This window comes from Leguminivora glycinivorella, chromosome Z, assembly GCF_023078275.1.
Source record: "Leguminivora glycinivorella isolate SPB_JAAS2020 chromosome Z, LegGlyc_1.1, whole genome shotgun sequence".
NCBI lineage: Eukaryota > Metazoa > Arthropoda > Insecta > Lepidoptera > Tortricidae > Leguminivora > Leguminivora glycinivorella.
The window spans coordinates 54,118,073-54,138,038 of NC_062998.1; the positions used below are offsets into that span (position 1 = coordinate 54,118,073).

The 19,966-nt window shown below is 37.7% G+C and overlaps 1 protein-coding gene across 3 annotated transcripts in view; it reads left to right on the forward strand.

Moving 5' to 3' along the window:
* The window catches only part of LOC125240661 (F-actin-monooxygenase Mical), an 85,011-nt gene that overhangs the window by 17,832 nt on the left and 47,213 nt on the right, over positions 1 to 19,966 (forward strand). For all 3 annotated transcript variants that reach the window (XM_048148664.1, XM_048148663.1, XM_048148665.1), the window contains exon 2: positions 6,003 to 6,183. In XM_048148664.1, coding sequence (XP_048004621.1) covers positions 6,010 to 6,183 — 174 coding nt within the window. In that variant the 5' untranslated portion in view covers positions 6,003 to 6,009. The remainder of the gene's footprint in view (positions 1 to 6,002; positions 6,184 to 19,966) is intronic.

Consider the following 19,966-nt stretch of genomic DNA (forward strand, 5'->3'; position numbering starts at 1 on the left):
TACTCGGTGCTTTGAGTAAATTACGGGTAAATACTCAGTATTTACTCACCCCTACCCATCTCTACGTGTAAGTGAACGCGTAACGTGCTCGTATGAGTGAGATATCACAGGTCGATAGTTCGCGTTTTTGACAGGCGGTAACTGTGAGGTGACCGAGAGGGGGTGGGCGGCACTTTCAGCGGGGAACGGGAGTGGCCATATGATACTATACGATAGTACTCTTTATTATACTGTGGTTTTGCCGTGCAAGACGGACAAACAAACAGACACACACATTTCCCATTTATAATACATATTAGTATGTATTGTAGATGGGCCGTAACGTAAGCTTGCGTCCGATATACAAAGAGGACCTCTGAGTAGAGTCTGACCTGACTAACACAAAACTAGACTTAGAAGAAACAAGTTCATCTATTTGTATAGGGGCTGAGCGTGTCAGATTTTGTACTGAAGTTGTTACTTGCCTGTGATTTTAAATATGTCTCAGGGGGTGTTCATAATTTTTGTGTTTTTGCAATTAAATATCACGAAAAGTAGTTAAGTGCTGAAAATAAATTAGAAATAAAATAATAAATAAATAAATCAATCAATCAAAGTAAATAAATCCATGTAATTAATGTGTTGCCAGCTCCAATTCTTTTGAAATTGATAGAATCTATAAATTGAAATAGATAGGTATCATACACGAAAGAAAAACGACAAGGTGGCCGAGCCAAATTTGAAAAAAAAAATGGCCCTCTTAACTATTATCTGAAGTGCCAAAATCTGTCAAAATAGGTGCCATATGCAAGACGATTTACATGGACGGTGGCGCCCCTATTGTTTTCTACTCTTTTTTGCCGTGTGTACGTGTGTGTAGTGTATGTCTAACGTAACAAACGCAGTTGTAATGATGACTTAACTAACTGGGCTCGGTATGCGTGATACAACGACATTGACCTGCACACATTCCATACTATATACTATATTTACTATATTAATATTATAAATGCGAAAGTGTGTGTGTCTGTTTGTTTGTCCGCCTTACACGGCAAAACGGAGCGACGAGTTGACGTGATTTTTTAAGTGGAGATACGGAGATAGTTGAAGGGATTGACATAGGCTACTTTTTGTCTTTTTCTAACGCGAGCGAAGCCGCGGGCATAAATATAATAAATTTATATTTATACAATATCCGTAAAAGCTTATTTAAGTACTTTGATTCCTTTTGGAGCGTAGAAATATATTGACTCATCTCATTCATCTCATTTGTTAGCTTAGGCTGCAGAAACTGCTTACCATCAGGCCGGTTCGTTAGCCACCGATGTATAAAATAACATCTAAACTGAACATACCGACGTTTCACTGTTAATTTCAAAGGGCATGTTAACAAGCCACTCAACAGTATAACCTTTACAATCTTTACATCCTTTGTTGATTGTGGTAAGGCATAAACTCGTATAGATATTTATGATTGAGGCTGTTTTAATTTGTACACGTTTGCGTAAGAGGAAATGGTTAATTGTGGCATTCACCGGACTTCGCTTTGTAATAGTTATTTGTTTTACAAGGGGGCAAAGTTGTTCAACCGCACGTGTCAACACTGAGAGAAAAAACAATCAGTTCTCATGTTCGTTCAATAAGTTTTTTGGATAGAATAGCGCCTTGTTCTTTGGTTCAAACAACAAGTTAGATTTTGTTAAGTGTAACTAGTACATTCTACAAGTTACTTGTCATTTAAATCAACAAGTCAATTTTAGAAAAGCAACACAATACATACTGTTTTAAACATATGTTTGGCTGGTTCAATCAAATATCTTTTAACTAGCTTGACCTGGTTGCTCGACAAATTCGACTTGTACCATCAATATTCTGATTTATTCCGTTTACTAAAATACTTTTGTTTCAAAAGTCGAACTTGTTAAATTCACTAAGCAAATTTCTCCCAGTGAATATACCGGCGTCAAGCATCAACGATTGTCATTTCGGCTAGGCCAGCAGCACAGTATAATAAAAAAAAAAATAAAAAAAATAAAAATCATTTATTCATGTACCAAAAATAGCAGTTATAAACAGGCCATAAACTATATTAACACAAAAATAGGCTTCACCATGTCCGTGCCTGAACTAGGGAGATCCTGTATCTCAGGCAGAAAAAATAACTTACAAACTAAAACAGGGAAATTATTTGATAATAGTATAATAAAGAGCCCTACTATTTATATTAGTATCCTAACCACAAAATTAAAAATTTGAAAAAACTACCGACCGCGACATACTGGACCGATTTTCATGAAACATGGCTAAGAACACTCCCGAACTCCCGACTAATTCAGCTTTCAAACAAAAAAAACTAAATCTAAATCGGTTCATCCGTTCGGGAGCTACGATGCCACAGACAGACACACACACAAACAGACAAACAGACACGTCAAACTTATAACACCCCATCGTTTTTGCGTCGGGGGTTAAAAATAAGGTACATAAAGTACCAAGTTACGCAGATGTAGGCGTTACGCGATCGTATTTAGGTGTACTCTTGCGTGGGCGCATTAATTAGGGTAATGAGTGCTATTAATCTGTACATTCCGCGACGTAATTAGCTTTGTCGATGTCGATAGCGATTGTTTTGTATATGTCGCGGCTATCTGTGTGGCTGCCGTGAGTTTACGCTCTCGACTATTACCTCCCTGGTTTTTGAAGATAGAGCAATGATTTTTTCAACACAGATTTTTATTATTTTTATCTGTGTCGGACCGTTTTGATTTTTTTGATATTCTTTTTTTTAAAGACGCTAGAGTCCATCAAAAATTATCAAAAACGGCGTTATTGATTATGGCGTAAAAAAGGTGTGGTATTCAAAATTGGTGACAATTAGCCAAAAAAACTAAACGGTCCGACACAGATTATTTCATTGTTATTCAGATTTCCAAATTTCGTTACGATTGATTAAGTTTTGAAGGAGGAAATAGTCGAGAGCGGAACCCCGATTTTAAAGATTTATTCGCAATATCTTTTAACTGAGTTGTTCTTAATGGACAAATGTTTGTAATGAATAAATCTAAACTAAAATCCATAATCCTACGGACCAAATTGACAAGTAGGTGTGAACAAATGTTGCCACAGTTTGGCCAGTGTCGTTCTTATCGATATTGAAATTATTATTACACCGTAGATTTAAGGTGCACCCAGACGGTACAATCAAATTGGCAATTTGATCTTTTAATCAATATACCAACTTTTTTGTGATTTCGACAGATCGAAAGGTCTGTAGACCCCTAATTAGATATAAAATGTTAATTTCAAACCAGCAACAATGTAAATGAAATTTATATATTTATTATGATAGTTTATTGAATCTTTACAAATGAATTATTACAATAATTATTGTGTTACAGCCGAAAGATGAAAAGATTGTGTAAATCACATAGTAAAAACCAAAGACAAAATGTTACAACTCGACCATTTAGTGGACAATGTCTCGGATCGTTTTATCATTAATGTAACTGATGATGATGATGAAGATGACGAAATAACGGAGCTTAGATTAGAAATGAATAATATTTTATAATAAAGAGTACTCATTGTCGGACAACATATTTTTTTTTACTTACTGGTTCGGATACCTTTTTATGCTATAAAACTAGTGGGTGAAAACGCATTTTATCCATCCACTACCTCGAAAACCGAACAAACCAAAATGTTTGCCTTGTATTTAAAAATAACATTCGTATTTTTTGATTTAAACTAGTCTGTTATTTGTACTTTACAACTTGTCGATATATTGTTATCGACATATACCCCTTCACTATTTTTATTTCACTGTTCCTGGTAACATTTTATCTGTCAGTCATTTGTCAATTTAGTCCGCAGAATTGTGAATTTTAGTTTTTTTATTTAATAACACTAGTATATTAACCACTTGACAGTCCAGCCCGCGCGACCATATTCCGGTCAACCGTCCGGGTTTTTAAGCGACGCGCGCAGCGCGCTGCGCATTCACAACTTTTTACAAAAACGTCTGTATCTTCTAAACTACACAAGGTATAGTTAAAAAAAAAATACTTCGGTATAAATGAACGTACAGTAGTTGAAATAAAATTATAGTGATAGTAAAATATGTATGATCATATACTATAAATCAAGGTTAAACTTATGTAATCGAAAAAAAAATGAAGAAATTTTTTATTTGACTATTACTTAAATTACAGGAAATTTTGAGCGATGACCCCCTTTTTTTATTACGTATTAGAGAAATATACTATTTTACCTGTATAATGATACCACAACCAACACATACAGTTCTCATGAAGATATCCAAAAAAAATTAAACAAATTCAAAATCAAACACAAACACGCGGAGTAGGCTTGTGTCGTTCACGAACTATGAACTGTTAGGAATAAAATCCCATCAATGACCGAAATGAACTGAATCTTTCCGTGGTCTGAGAATCGGTCTTTGGTCATTTAGTTCAGTATAGGATCGGCGAGCGCGAGCGATTTGGATCGAGAACGAATGTGTGACTGCGCCGACCGAGAGCGAGAGCTACTTAGCAGAGCAACAAAAAAGTCAAGTTTTCATATTAAACTTCGGTTACTTACAACCTTTCGGCCCAGAATGTTACTACGCGGAGTTTGACAAGGCACTGCCGAATTTATTTTTTCATTCACTAAGTAACGAGCGTACACTGCCATCTATACTTTTTGTAGCAAACTATGTAGTTAGGCTACGTTATTGTATCAAGAGAATAAGTAAATAATGCCGCAATATTTCGCTAGATGTCACTTTAATCAACTGTGTCTCCATCCCCTCTTTTGGATAGTAAGGTATCGTAGGACTGTCTACCGGAATTTTTTTTTGGATACTATGCTATCGTAGGACTGTCAAGTGGTTAAACTAGAATTCCCAAATTAAAAGGGGGCCTCATTTCTATTTTAGCATTTTCGCTCCTGTATCGTCTTAAGCCTTCCCAATCTCATTCTTACGTATACTCCATTTAAAACACGAAGGCCCAATTGGGCCATTTTTTTCCAAAATGGGCCAATTGTACCTATACATCAAATTCGTGAAATACATTTTAATATCGAAAAAGCAATATGGGAAATACGACCGGAAAAACTAAAGAGGATAACACGTCTTTCATTCATAAACATGAACTTTTATACGGACCCCTTGTTTTCATATTTATCGCAAGTATCATGAATGCGCATATCAAACGTTGGCCATATTAATGCGAAGGGCTATTATACTTCACTATGTTCGTTTTGGGAGTCAAATTGGCTTTCTCTCGCGGAAAATAACAATGTTTGTCAATAACACAGCGGAATACTTAGTACGGAAGCCATTGACTTATACATCAGGGTTATTCAGGAGACGTCAATGCTTGCTGCTTGCGCCTGCGCTTCTCGTTCCTAATTGGGTCGTATTCATATTTTTGAGATTCACGTCTATTCATTTTACCGGTTAAAGAATTAAGTTGTAGGATTGATCGGTTGCACCAAACCGTCTGTCACCGATTTAGCGTTTACAATTTTCTTTGTATGGAATTTTTCAATAGATCTCTTGCGTGACGTGTCTGTTAACTGTGGTTGATGCAACAGGTTCTTAATTCTATTACGAATTGTATGGGTACTATAGCATTAGGATATTTTTTACGTTTCGGCCAGGTTGCACTAGCCGCCATAGCCGAAACGTTGGGTGAAAGGTAATAATGTTATTTAATCGCGTTCGATGTGTCTTAAAAATGTGTACAAAACGCAAGAACTTGTAGCATTAGGATATTTATTCCAGTCTGGTTACTTCAAAAGAAGCGTATCTCACTCAAATGTGACATTTTATTGTCTTCGTAATCAAAGTTTTTAGACGTGTCGTGCCGAGTAAAGTGAGCGGGTAAACCAATAAAAGACGCGGAACCGTCCACATTACTCTAAAATGAATTTAATACCGGTGTGGATCCGCGTGACACTAAAACCAGCCTACATGTTCCATATGATATAATATCTGAACAAAACTCTCCTTCCAGCCCCAAGATGAACCGCGGGCGAGCGGAGCCGACGCCGCCCGAGTGCGCGCTCGCGGCCGAAATGCTCAACCACTTCTGCGCAGCCGGCACCATGAAACAGATCCTCGCGCTGCACAGGGAGATGTGCAATACCCTCGGCCTCAAGCCCAACAGACTGCCGGACTTCTACCCCAAACTCAAGGTGAGGCAAAACAATCTATGTACATCTTCCTAAACCTGAAAGTCATCCCTGGAAGTGGTCACGGAGATGCTCAGTATGAGGTATTTTTGAAAAATTTTGGCCACTCCTGACTCTTACTTGTACACACGTACTCCGCTTACACAGTGTCATCCTTTAATTACGTCAAACATATAATTTTTAATACAAAGTTATTCTTTAAAAAGATCTATTGTCACACTTGGCATAGCTGCCTTCTGTTGCTGTGATGTCATACGAGTAAATGGATGACCCCACAGAAAACCGAAGTTCTTTCTTTCTGAGTGTGCCTAAATTATATCAAGAATAAAGACTAGGAAATGAGAAATCAAAAAACGCTGCATAAACCTTGACTACGCTGGCACTTCGCTCCATAGCCCCTCAACATTTGCCCCGAAAACAAAGGGTCGTAGTCAGAAAATAGCGATTTTCGCGCTGCGGGAAATGCAGCTTGGCACATGGCCAGATGCGACTCGCTTGTCGACATTCTCTTCGGATGCCTAGGTTCAAGCTCACAGGAACTAGTTTAAGTAAATACCTGATATACAGGCTGAAATAAAAACGACCAGACATACTTTCCCTAGTGACTTTTGAGGTCATAATGAACAACTTTTAGTACGCGACCAATGCTGAAATTTTTATTGAGTTGTTCATTATGACCTCAAAAGTTACTGGTCCTTTTTATTTCGCCCCGTATGTGCACTTAATTTTGACCGAAATTATTAATTGTAGAAGAGATGTGTGGTTGTACTCTCGAGTTAACACCATTGTGTCCGGGACCATAAGGTTTTTAGAGTCTGTATGGAAATAGAAGGGTCTTAGAATGTATTGGTTCCTTTAAATTCTTCGACTCTTCTATTTCCGCAGATTCTAGCTTTTGCCCGCGGCTTCGCTTGCGTTAGAGAGAAACAAAAAGTAGCCTATGTCACTCTCCATCCCTTCAACTATCTTCACTTAAAAAATCACGTCAATTCGTCGCTCCGTTTTGCCGTGAAAGACGGACAAACAAACAGACACACACACTTTCCCATTTATAATATTAATATAGTAATTATATAGTATATAGTATGGATGTGTGCAGTTCAATGTCGTTGTCGTCGGATTAGTATGGATAGTTAATAAGATATGACGGACCTCGGAATCATTACTAAAAAATGATGCTTGTTTAGATGGCACCACAGTTTTGGCTGATACTCTGTTTGATGGCGCTACTGATAAATATTTAATGATTATCAAGAGTGAACAGGCATCTTCTGGGCGAGCTCACTCCATCGTAGGCCACGTCTTTGCCTTTGGCTAGTCTGTGGTCAAGAGTAAGCCCATTTATAATAATAAAAAAAATAAAAAAACAGTTTAAGGAAAGTGTGTCTCTTTCTAACGCGAGCGAGGACGCGGGCAAAAGCTAGTGTTCCTATAAATACTGTGTCGAGAGACGGTAGTAAATGCACTTGACAATAATCCTGTTCTTTATAATTTTAGAACAAAACGGGACTTAATCGCGTAAACACTTACATTTATATTTGGCCCGACCCCCCGTTCCCCGTCCCGTTTTGTTCTAAAATTATGAGTGCAAATCGTGTTAGTCTAAATCAATATAATCCTGTTCTTTCTCTTAATGTTACTATTCTGGTATGAGACTACTAGACGCTGCGCCAGCGCAACCATTTAGATGTTTTGTTATAGGTTACTTGGTTTGTGGGGCAGTGTCTCCCACTGTGGGTTATTAGGCGAACTCTGCTTCTGAAGGATTCAGTAACGGTTACAGTATCCTAAAATACTAAACGGAACCTAACCGCATAAATAAGTAAACATTAAAAGTATTAAAACATGACATTTTCAGCCGACAACGTCGCTTGTCCCAGTGGTCTCGGCGAAGACAATATTGTATAGTAACTAGTAACTATACACCGTATTTTTATTGAATTCTGTTAAATTTAAGGGAAGATTCTTTAGTTTAAATGATATGAATTTATCTAAGAAACTAGCGTCTTAACTCTTACGGTAATCGAATTTTAGGAACGAAGTCCCCTTTAGGAAGTGTCCTAATATTATTTGTTTTGACATGTGCCGTCAAACACTTTTGACAATGACTTTAATGTTATGATGAAGATCCTCTCACACTAATTATCCATTTATTATGTATGGAAACGAAAAAAAAATATTTTCGAATTAAACAAAAAACGATATACAGGGTCGTGTCGAATTTAACGGAAAACAATAAAAACACGGTGTATATGGCACACGTGTTTAGTGGGTACATGTGGAACTCAACTTGATAGTGTAATAATGGAAAAAATAGATCAGTTATATTTGTCCCCCATCGGGATTTGCCCCGCTGTACCTTATTTAGGTTTGCATTACACTAATCCCTCAAGTGCGCACGATCACGCTATGTAAAGAAGCCTTAAAACAAGTTTAACCGCAAGTATAATCGGTAATTTCCACATGAATGAATGTATAAGAGTAAGTATGTAAGTTGTATTTAATAATTGATAAGATTAGCCGCCCAAAAATTAAAACAAACGTAGCATATAAATGGCACCTAACTAAACTGCGCAATATGTATGTCTGGTATCGATCCGTACAAGTCTACCACGAAACTGTGCCCAGTCTATACCTATTCTTGTCAAAACTGTCTAAAGTGAACCTTTTGACAAAGAGAAAAGGTCGTCTCTGGCAGCGTTGGGCATACCCGGGTATTTGGGACATACCCCCCGCGTTGCACTAGTAATAATTTGGAAGACTATGAGTAAACTGTTAGCAGCTTTTAGTCTATATATCATTTTAGCAATATTTTTCTTCTTTATGATATACTACGTCGGTTGCAAACAAGTATTCGGCTCGCTTGTTTGTAAGGAGATTCCGTGGGCAGTCCGCAATTTAACTTAAGACGCTACAGGAGCGAAAATGCTAAAACTAAAATTCCCAAATTTGGGAATTTTAGTTAAATATACTAGTATTATTAACTAGATTTATTGAAAAAAAAAATGTCCAGAACAACTCAGTTAAAAGATATTGCGAAAAAATCTTTAAAATCGATGTTCCGCTCTCGACTAATTCCTCCTTCGAAAACTTAATCAATCGTAACGAAATTTGAGAATCTGAATAACAATGAAATTATCTGTGTCGGACCGTTTAGTTTTTTTGGCTGATTGTTACCAATTTTGAATAGCACACCTTTTTTTGCGCCATAATCTATAAGCCCGTTTTTGGAAATTTTTGATGGGCTCTAGCATCTTTAAAAATAATAATATCAAAAAAACCAAAACAGTCTGACACAGATAAAAATAATAATAATCTGTGTTGAAAAAATCAGTTCTCTATCGTCAAAAAACCAGGGAGGAAATAGTCGAGAGCGTTTGTATGGACAATATACCCCTCCTGTATCGTCTTAAGCGAAACTTAAGTCAGTTCAGGTTCTGTTCCTTCACATTTTCAACGTTTTTCGACTATTACGTCCGTGTTGCATCATAATTATATCTCGTCGTTAATCAAAGCGGGTAATTTACGCGTTATGCCTTCCGGGCCGTTTGCTTAGCGTTGTACTTTCTACCTTTTGCCACTATAACTTTATTTTCCGGTCCACATACGGCGGGCAGGGTGACTCGGAAACACTAGCTAATTGTTGCTCGTTATGATGTTTCAATTATATTCTCAAATATATTATTTCATCACACTCCCACAGTAAAGGTGCAATTACACGAAGGCGGAGCGGGAGTTATAGAAAAATCATGCTCCCAGGGACTTACGAAATTTCTAGCACCGTATTCACTTTTACATATTACAAGTGTAATGAAAAACATTATATGTATCTCAGGGCGTAAGAATATTGCAAATTCGTGACTTTAAATCGCTTGCTACGATGCCAACTAACGATTAGGCACTTTTTAAAAATGTGTACAAAGTGTTAGTGTTATCAAAGACATATGTAACCCCGTATAGACGGATAAAGTCTAAGAAAAAAACGTACCTCAAAGCCCTAGAGAAAAAGGCACGGTGGCCTAGATGGCCGTTACACCTTTGGGGAACGCTCGGCTAGATGGCGCTAATATTCATATTTTACATTTTAACACATATCAAGCTAAAAATATAGGCCAAATTGTCAAAACTGAGGTTCAAAAGTTTAAGCTTGTGTCAAGAGATGGCAGTCTAGGCACTGTGATTACACATTTTACTTTGACAGTAACTCTATAATACTCGATCATCTTTGGTGTTATATATAAGCATAGATTAAATATAAGAAGATCATAACATCCCATACATTAAAATGCGACCGCGTAAGAACGCGCATACACTACACCACACATAGATGGCGCCACAGAAAATGCCTTGTTGCCATCGATTAGTATCAACTTTCGATCAAGTATCACTTTCGAGCCATAAATCTATGTCAAAAGTGACACTTAACGCCATCTACAAGTATAATCGACAGCTACAAGCTATTTTAGTCTATATATAAGTCACTTGTAAACTTGCTTAACTCCTAAGGATACTGATTTAAAATCATTACAACTTTAATTGTCAGCTGGCAACGACAAAGGAAACCAAGCGAGTAATGAGCTCTGACTACTTATAAATATTTTTAGTGCATATTAACTCATGTTTATCGATGTTTAATTGCCACTAATGAAGCTTAATGTTCAGATATCTGTGAGCACCTTTGCCACTGCGATACGTTGTTATTTATATATACTAGCTTTTACCCGCGGCTTCGCCCGCGTAATAAAAGTATTGTTATTGAAACGTTTACAAAAAAATAACTTTTTTGACTGACTGTACCTTACACATATTACTATTGTTTTAAAAGAAATTCTTGCAATGATTGCAGAATTGTTACACAGCGACCACAGCGTAGGTAGTAGGTACGAATATGTATGTATTTTACCTATATAAATATTTATACTGGGGAAACTTCATACAACCCACATAGCCAGCATCTCGACGCTATGGTCGGTAGGGTAAAAAGTACTTCCTTGCATTATCGCTTACAATTTTTTCCATTTTGCTTATACTTATTGCAAACGTAAACATATAAAAGGCAAGCAAACAACGATCTTCTTACAGCACATTGAATGTAATAGTTATTACGGATGCAGGATACTCGCCGATGCCTACTTACTAATACCTTTCCACTGAGCCACCTGCATTTTACACTGCCTAGATATCGATTGCCGACCGATTATTCCGACCCCAATCCCTATTCTTATCCCCGTCCCTATCTCTATCTTTATCTCCGTCCCCGTCCCCGTCCCGTCCCTGTCCCTGTCTCTGTCCCCGTCCCTCCCCTATCCCCATCCCCGTCCCCTATTTTTATCCCTATTTCTATCCCTATCCCTATCCCTATCCCTATCCCTATCGCTATCGCTGTCGCTGTCGCTGTCGCTGTCGCTGTCGCTGTCGCTGTCGCTGTCGCTATCCCTATCGCTATCGCTATCGCTATCCCTATCCCTATCGCTATCCCTATCCCTATCCCTATCCCTATCCCTATCCATATCCCTATCCCTAACCCTAACCCTAACCCTAACCCTAACCCTAACCCTAACCCTATCCCGTTCCTGTCCCTGACCCTGTCCCTGTCCCTGTCCCTGGCCCTGTCCCTGTCCCTGTCCCTGGCCCTGTTCCCTGTCCCTGTCCCTGTCCCTGTCCCTGTCCCTGTCCCTGTCCCTGTCCCTGTCCCTGTCCCTGTCCCTGTCCCTGTCCCTGTCCCTGTCCCTGGCCCTGTCCCTGTCCCTGTCCCTGTCCCTGTCCCTGTCCCTGTCCTTGCCCCTGTCAAATTATCATGCTAGGAGGTGAACTTTGAAAAATCCTTTCTTAGTGCTCCGCTAAGGAACCTCCGTGTCAATTTGAAATCTCTTGAACCAGAAGTAAATATAAAAACTAAAGCTATACTTATGGCTATTTTGGATGTTTTAACCCCATTGCACAACAACAGGGGAGAAAATTTCTTTTCCACCTCATTAGATTTTAAAATCGTTGTATTTACCCGATAAACCATAAAAACGATACCCATATTGTGTTTTTGACTTTACCCCCTTTGCACCCCTTTAGGGGTCAAATTTTCAAAAAACCTGAAACATGTATTTAGTCATATGTCTTTAGGAATCCTCCTGTGAAGTTTCGAATAAAATAGTCAATTGTTTCCCCATACAAACTTTGAACACCCATTCCACCCTTTTAAGAGGAGAATTTTGAAAAATCCTTTCTTAGTGTTCCTCTACGCCATATAAGGAACCTATGTGCCAAATTTGAAATCTCTAGGACCAGCGGTTTCGGCTGTGTGTTGATATGTCAATCAGTCAGTCAATATCTTCTTTTATATATTTAAACCCCATTGCACCACAACAGGGGAGAAGGTATTTCACTTCCGCCTCGTTAGATTTTAAAAACGTTGTGTTTATCGTGATCAGCGACCCGATAAACCATAAAAACGATACCCATATTGATTTTTTGACTTTATCACCCCTTTTCACCCTTTAGGGGTTAAATTTTCAAAAAACCTGCAACACGTATTCAGTCATATGTCATAAGGAATCTTCCTGTGAAGTTTCGAATAAAATAGTCAAACTAATCTAGTTTCCCCATACAAACTTTGAACCTCCATTTGACCCCTTAGGAAGTGAATTTTGGAAAATTCTATCTTAGTGCTCCTCTACACTATATAAGGAACCTACGTGCCAAATTTGAAATCTCTAGGACCAGCGGTTTCGGCTGTGTGTTGATATGTCAGTCAGTCAGTCAATATCTTCTTTTATATATTTTTTTGATATTTAAATCCCATTGCACCACAACAGGGGAGAAGGTATTTCACTTCCGCCTCGTTAGATTTTAAAAACGTTGTATTTATCGTGATCAGCGACCCGATAAACCATAAAAACGATACCCATATTGATTTTTTGACTTTATCACCCCCTTTCACCCTTTTAGGGGTTAAATTTTCAAAAAACCTGAAACACGTATTCAGTCAAATGTCTTAAGGAATCTTCCTGTGAAGTTTCGAATAAAATAGTCAAACTAATCTAGTTTCCCCATACAAACTTTGAACCCCCATTTGACCCCTTAGGAAGTGAATTTTGGAAAATTCTGTCTTAGTGCTCCTCTACACTATATAAGGAACCTACGTGCCAAATTTGAAATCTCTAGGACCAGCGGTTTCGGCTGTGTGTTGATATGTCAGTCAGTCAGTCAATATCTTCTTTTATATATTTTTTTGATATTTAAATCCCATTGCACCACAACAGGGGAGAAGGTATTTCACTTCCGCCTCGTTAGATTTTAAAAACGTTGTATTTATCGTGATCAGCGACCCGATAAACCATAAAAACGATACCCATATTGATTTTTTGACTTTATCACCCCCTTTCACCCTTTTAGGGTTAAATTTTCAAAAAACCTGAAACACGTATTCAGTCATATGTCTTAAGGAATCTTCCTGTGAAGTTTCGAATAAAATAGTCAAACTAATCTTGTTTCCCCATACAAACTTTGAACCCCCATTTGACCCCCTTAGGAGGTGAATTTTGGAAAATCCTTTCTTAGTGCTCCTCTACACTATATAAGGAACCTACGTGCCAAATTTGAAATCTCTAGGACCAGCGGTTTTGGCTGTGCGTTGATATGTCAGTCAGTCAGTCAGTCAGTCAGTCAGCTTCTTCTTTTATATATTTAGATATATATATATATATTTTTTTTTTAATCTGTTTTTTTTTTTTGGAGTCTTGGTCCATGGGACTATGCCGGCTCCGTTAGGCCACTTCATATTATCAACAATAAATATACAAACTCATTATAAAAAATAAGTCAAAACAAAAGTAGAAAAAAAAACAACCGAATTTGCACATTTATCTATAAAAGATACTATATACAAATTCAGCAGTCTTTGACAGGGGTTCCGCGAGAATTGATTGGAACACTCCTATGTCGGTCATCGTACGTTGTTATATGTTATACTATTCATGTTTTTAATTATATGTACTACTAAGGTCAAGCGGGGTAGCAGTTTAATGCTTACCCCTTTTGGGAATACAACTTGAGTTTAAGTAGGTATGTACATACTTAAATTAGACCTTACTGGGTTTTGATGACCATCAAGTATGCCAGACCGGTGTCGTAGGATGTTTAGTTGTTTACAAAAAACGAAATATGTCTCTCAGTCTACTTTATTCCAGGACATTGTGTGCATTTTTGGCAACATTCACTAGAATTATACAAATTGTGTTTTTCCTTCGCGTACAGTGAGTCATTGTTGTCATTGGGTATTTCTGGGGCTAGAAGAAGTTGATATAAATTTCAATCGATTTCCGTCTGCTGACTTGTGGCAGGATAAAATTTGACCACCCCATAACTCCTGTGGGTGGGAAAAATCTACTTTGGGATATGGTGGGAGATGAGATAGCAACCTGACAAACCTGTAAACTTTATTGCACGAATAAAACAAAAATGTGCAAATTGGGGACTTAATGCTAAATAGCACAATTTCGTTTTCTTCCAACCTCTTCATTGCCAAGATTTTTTTTATTATGAATGGGCTTACTCTTGACCACAGACTAGCCAAAGGCACTGAAATTTGAGTAGTTTCATGTGCTATGCATTCTCCTTTAAGGAATACAGCCGTAAGTTAAATGTCGTAAAAAAATGAAAAAAACTCAATCCGTACTAATATTGTAAATGGGAAAGTGTGTGTCTCTATTTGAGGAGTGTCTTTTCAAAAGGGCTTATTTCCATTTTTTCTTTATTTTTAACTATGAATGCAGTTTTTTTTAGTATAGAAAATTACGTGTTGTTTTGAGATTAAAGCTCAAAAAGTCTCGCCTTGATCTTTAAAAAAGAAGAGTAACATCAAAGTTTAGAACACATTTTGAAAAATGTGTAATGATTATTTATGTGGATAAACCAATGTATGTAGTATAACAACATTGATATCAACTAACTTAATACAAAATCAAAAAATAAAATAAAACTATTCTAAAATAATAACATTTACGCTGCAAGGCCACAACAAAAGGGCTTAATTCCCAAAAGTTCGCATCAAAAGTGCTTAATTCTCAAAAATATATGGTAATTAAATATTTATTTAGGTACACATGTTACGTTTGATGTAATCATAGCATTAACGTCAACTTACAATATTACAATTTTGCAAATTAAATATTAATTTCAAAATCAATACCGTGGAATTATGTTTTTCTCGATTTCCCAAAAAAAGTTCGAAGTGGAAATAAGCCCTTTTGAAAAGACACTCCTCATTTGTTTGTCCGTCTTTCACGAAAAAAGGAAGCGACGAATTGTGATTTTTTAAGTGGAGGTAGTTGAAGAGATGGAGAGTGACACAGGATCCTTTTTGCGGGCAAAAGCAATACATAGAAAAAGTCATACCAAAACAAAACAGTCTTTGTCTTCATACTTTTAGGCGTTGTATGTCTCTCAATAAGAACATAGAACGTGTCTGTTCTAGCAACTCAATTGTAAAATAAATAGATCGTACTCCGCTCCGCCATTTCCAACCCTACCACCAATTCATAAAATCGATAAAAGAACGGCCAGTTACAATGACGTCAAGGCTGAAAGGTGGGCAGCGCTAAAACAGATCTAAAGCTTGATGTACACTCATCGATTCTAATATACCGGTCCCTAGGTATGTAGCCAGATACACAAACGCTCACGATAATATCACTTTCTCGACACGTAGCAAACCAAGAACAAACGGGCCTCTCGCTCGTTTTTGCCCAGGACGTGCAAGTTACCTTCTGAGGTGTTTGCCTTGCGCTATGATATGGAGTTCTTCAAGAAGCATGTATTTAGGGTTCTCAAAGGTCGGCCACCACAGAACTTAATTTAGATAGAAGAAACAAATTCATATATTTGTATAGGGGCCGAGCGTGTCAAATTTTGTACTGAAGTTGATTCTTGCCTGTAATTTTAAATATGTCTCAGGCTCTTGATTGTTCATAATTTTTGTGTTGTTGCAATTGAATATCACGTAACGAGGCATTTTTTATGTTTTGGTTGACTTCAACTTACAAAAATTGACGCCCGAAAGCTGCAAGCTGCGAGTAAAGACGGACAACTCAGTGGATTTCACTGAGTTCATTTGACACGCTAAGTAGATACGTTTGCTTGATCTATGGTATATATGACATCTGTGTCGGCCACGCATAAGTGGCTCCCCTGATGTTGCTTATGTCCATGGGCGGCGATGACTGCTTGTTTGCTGCCTATTTCATAAAAAAAATCGTTATCGCAGCTATCTCTATCGCCCTTTTGTATTGGTGCGACAGTGCCAGACTGCGTTACGAACGGCAGCGTCTAGCGTCAACCATTGTCATTTCGGCTAAGCCGCCTTCAGCTGTACCAGCTATACTACAAGTTTGTACAACATTTAGGCTGGCATTTGCGTTGCTCACTTTCTTTCGGTTGTCAGACCGAAAAAAATGCCTAAACAACTACTTGTGACTGTTCAGTACTGTACTAAGCAACATCTCGTATGGGACCAACCAAATAAATGTCGATTTGATAAGATGGATTTTGAAGGTTACTGTCAGAAAGACTTGGCGCCTCAGTGTCGCTGCCTGGCAAAAGAAACTATTCAGAATTTCATTGACGACCGGTCTGGCCTAGCGGGTATTGATTGACCCTGCCTGCTAAGCCGCGGTCCCCGGTTCAAATCCCGGTAGTGGCATTTATTTGTGTGATGAGCACAAATATTTCTTCCTGAGTCATGGATGTATTTGTATATTATATATATTGTTGTCTGAGTACCCGCAACACAAATCTTCTTGAGCTTACCGTGGGACTCAGTCAATCTGTGTAAGAATGTCCTACAAATATTTATTTATCATTACATCCCCATACAAATTGTTAGACAGACTAAATATACGAAATGTCAATTTTATCTAAGCATTGAATTGTACACATGTACTTATCGCCAACATTGGAAAGTGTAATCGCCGCTTAAGCGAAAGAAAAGTTCTGGCATTAAATTATTCAAGTATGCGTTTAGAATAGTGCTATGCGTGGGCAGTGGACCTTATTGCCGACCGATAGAGTTAATATTGCGACGGATTGGATAAAACAGTGGTTTTTGTACTCGATTTACATATGCTTTATTATATCTGTGCGAGACAGTCGCCGTCAGACATATCCGAGCGCCAGAGGTGTTTAAAAATATCTGAACACACATTGTATTAGAGTCGGCAAACACCTCGGGTGTTGTAGACGAGCATTTTCAGAATTTGGGACCCCCCAATTAGCAAAAATTTACTCACTGCCAGTTTTGTGACGATAATTAAGCATGAAATTTCAATACAAATATTGTTTTTGTGTGAATTGCATAAACTTTAAGCGATAATCTTCATTAAGAATGTAAAAAAAGTAAATTTTTAGACAGATTTTATGCGTAATTTTCGTCAGAAAACTGACAGCGAGTTCATTTTTGTTAACAACTTACGCTAATTAGGGGGATCCAAATCCTGAAAATACCCAGACGTCAATGAACTACGGCCACTGCTTACCATCTGGCAGTTGAGGTTACATACAATTTAGCACACTAATAAAATATCGCAATGTAATGAAGTGCGCATGTTCTTACACCGGGCCTTTATGAAGATTATCGTCAAAATGGCATTTTGTAGTCATAGTTCATTTACCGCCATCTCTCGACACAGTGCTAAAATAGTACATCACTTCTGTCAATTAGACAAATATCCTTTACGTGACATGTCTTCAAATTGTTAAAAACAGTGTCACCATCTACTTGACGATCAATAAAAGACGCATAGCATCCGTTGGCTCGTGTGGTGGACCACATCCAAAAAAAAACGGGTCACAATGGATGAGATTAGCTCAGGACCGGGAGAAGTGTCGTACTACTACTTAGTAGCACACCTCGGACAATGGCGATCAAATATATGTAAGAGGCGCGTTCCTACGCACACAGTCTAAGCTCGTGTAGGTGAACGCGTATCATGCTTGTATGAGTGAAATAAGCCAGGTCGACTGTTCGCGACGCGTTGTTGACAGTCGAGTCGGTAACTGTGAGGTAACCAAGAGCGGGTGGGCGGCACTTTCAGCGGGGAGCGGGAGTGGCCATACTGTAGTATTCAGCAGTGGGCAATAAAGCGTTGATATCACAGAATTAAATTTAGATAGAAGAAACGAGTTCATTTATTTGTATGGCGGCCGAGCGTGTCAGATTTTGTACTGAAGTTGTTACTTGCCTGTGATTTTAAATATGTCTCAGGCCCTTGAGTGTTGATAAGTTTTGTTGTTGCAATTAAATATCATGTAACGAGGCATTTTTAATGTTTTTGTTGACTTAAACTTACAAAAATTGACGCCCGAAAGCTGCAAGCTGCGATTAAAGACGGACAACTCAGTGGATTTCACTGAGTTCATTTGACACGCTAAGTAGATACGTTTGCTTGATCTATGGTTTATATGACATCTGTGGTTGATATGATGACGATTCAAAGGTGTAACGCCATCTGAACGAGCATAAATGTTTCTTGTCGTTTCCGAGCTACGTTTTTTCTTAGATTTTATTTACGACACAAGTATGTAAGTGTTAATCCGTGTACCGACATAGCGAAAGTGCGTTCGAGACACGCTCACCTGTCCGACTATTGCTTTTTACGATTTTACGACTGTCTCGACGCACGCTACTACTATAAAGTCTATAAATGTCTAATCTGTGTGCGTAGCCGAATGCACTCGCTCACGATAATATCTCTTTCGTAGCTATCTATCACTATCGCTCTTGCGTATTGGCGTGACAGAGCCAGACTGCATCTCTGCGGCGTTTGGCATGTGCCGTCAATCACTTAACACTAACTTGAATGTTATTCTTAAGGGTCTCTCACACTAATAAATTAATTTTAATTATGTATGAAAATTATAATTATTTTTTTGCGAATTTAACTAAAAGTGATATACAGGGTGGTTCCTGATAATAGTGATAATGAACCTAACGATGTGTGGAATTTAACGGAAAACAAAAAAACACGGTACATATAATAATATGTTTATATACATATTCAAAGGTTGTGTTAAGTAATTGAGTTTTATAACAATTATGATCTAATCATGTACATTGCTTGCGCTGCTAAGTTACTTTCATTTAATTATAAAATCATATTTCACAGTGTATGACTAATTATGCTATGCGACTTGATATATTACTTAATAATTAACCCTTTGTCTGGCAAATGCGAAATTTTATATTATTCATAAAAAGTTAGATATATTTATCCATACTAATATTATAAATGGGAAAGTGTGTGTGTCTGTTTGTTTGTCCATCCTTCACGGCAAAACGGATCGACAAATTGTCGTGATTTTTTAAGTGGAGATAGTTGAAGGGATGGAGAGTGACGTAGGCTGCTTTTTGTCTCTTTCTAACCACCCACTTCCCTAAAATGAGGGATGGAAGTTGGTATGGAGCATTTCGCAAATTTAGAATTTAATGCGAGCGAAGCCGCGGGCTAACGCTAGTATTATTATAATTAAAAGAATTGGGCTTATACATCCTGTTTTTATTGAATCTTTAGATCAAATACAATTAATCTCTCTAAGAAATTAGCGTCTTAACTCTTACGGTTATTGAGTTATTAAAAAAATAAAAATAATTACTGAACACGTGTCTGACAGCCTTTACCACTTCCTAACGTTATTTATTTTGACATATGCCGTCAATCACTTGACACTAACTTGAATATTATTCTTAAGCGTCTCTCACACTAATTAATTCATTTATTATGTATGAAAACGAAGAAAA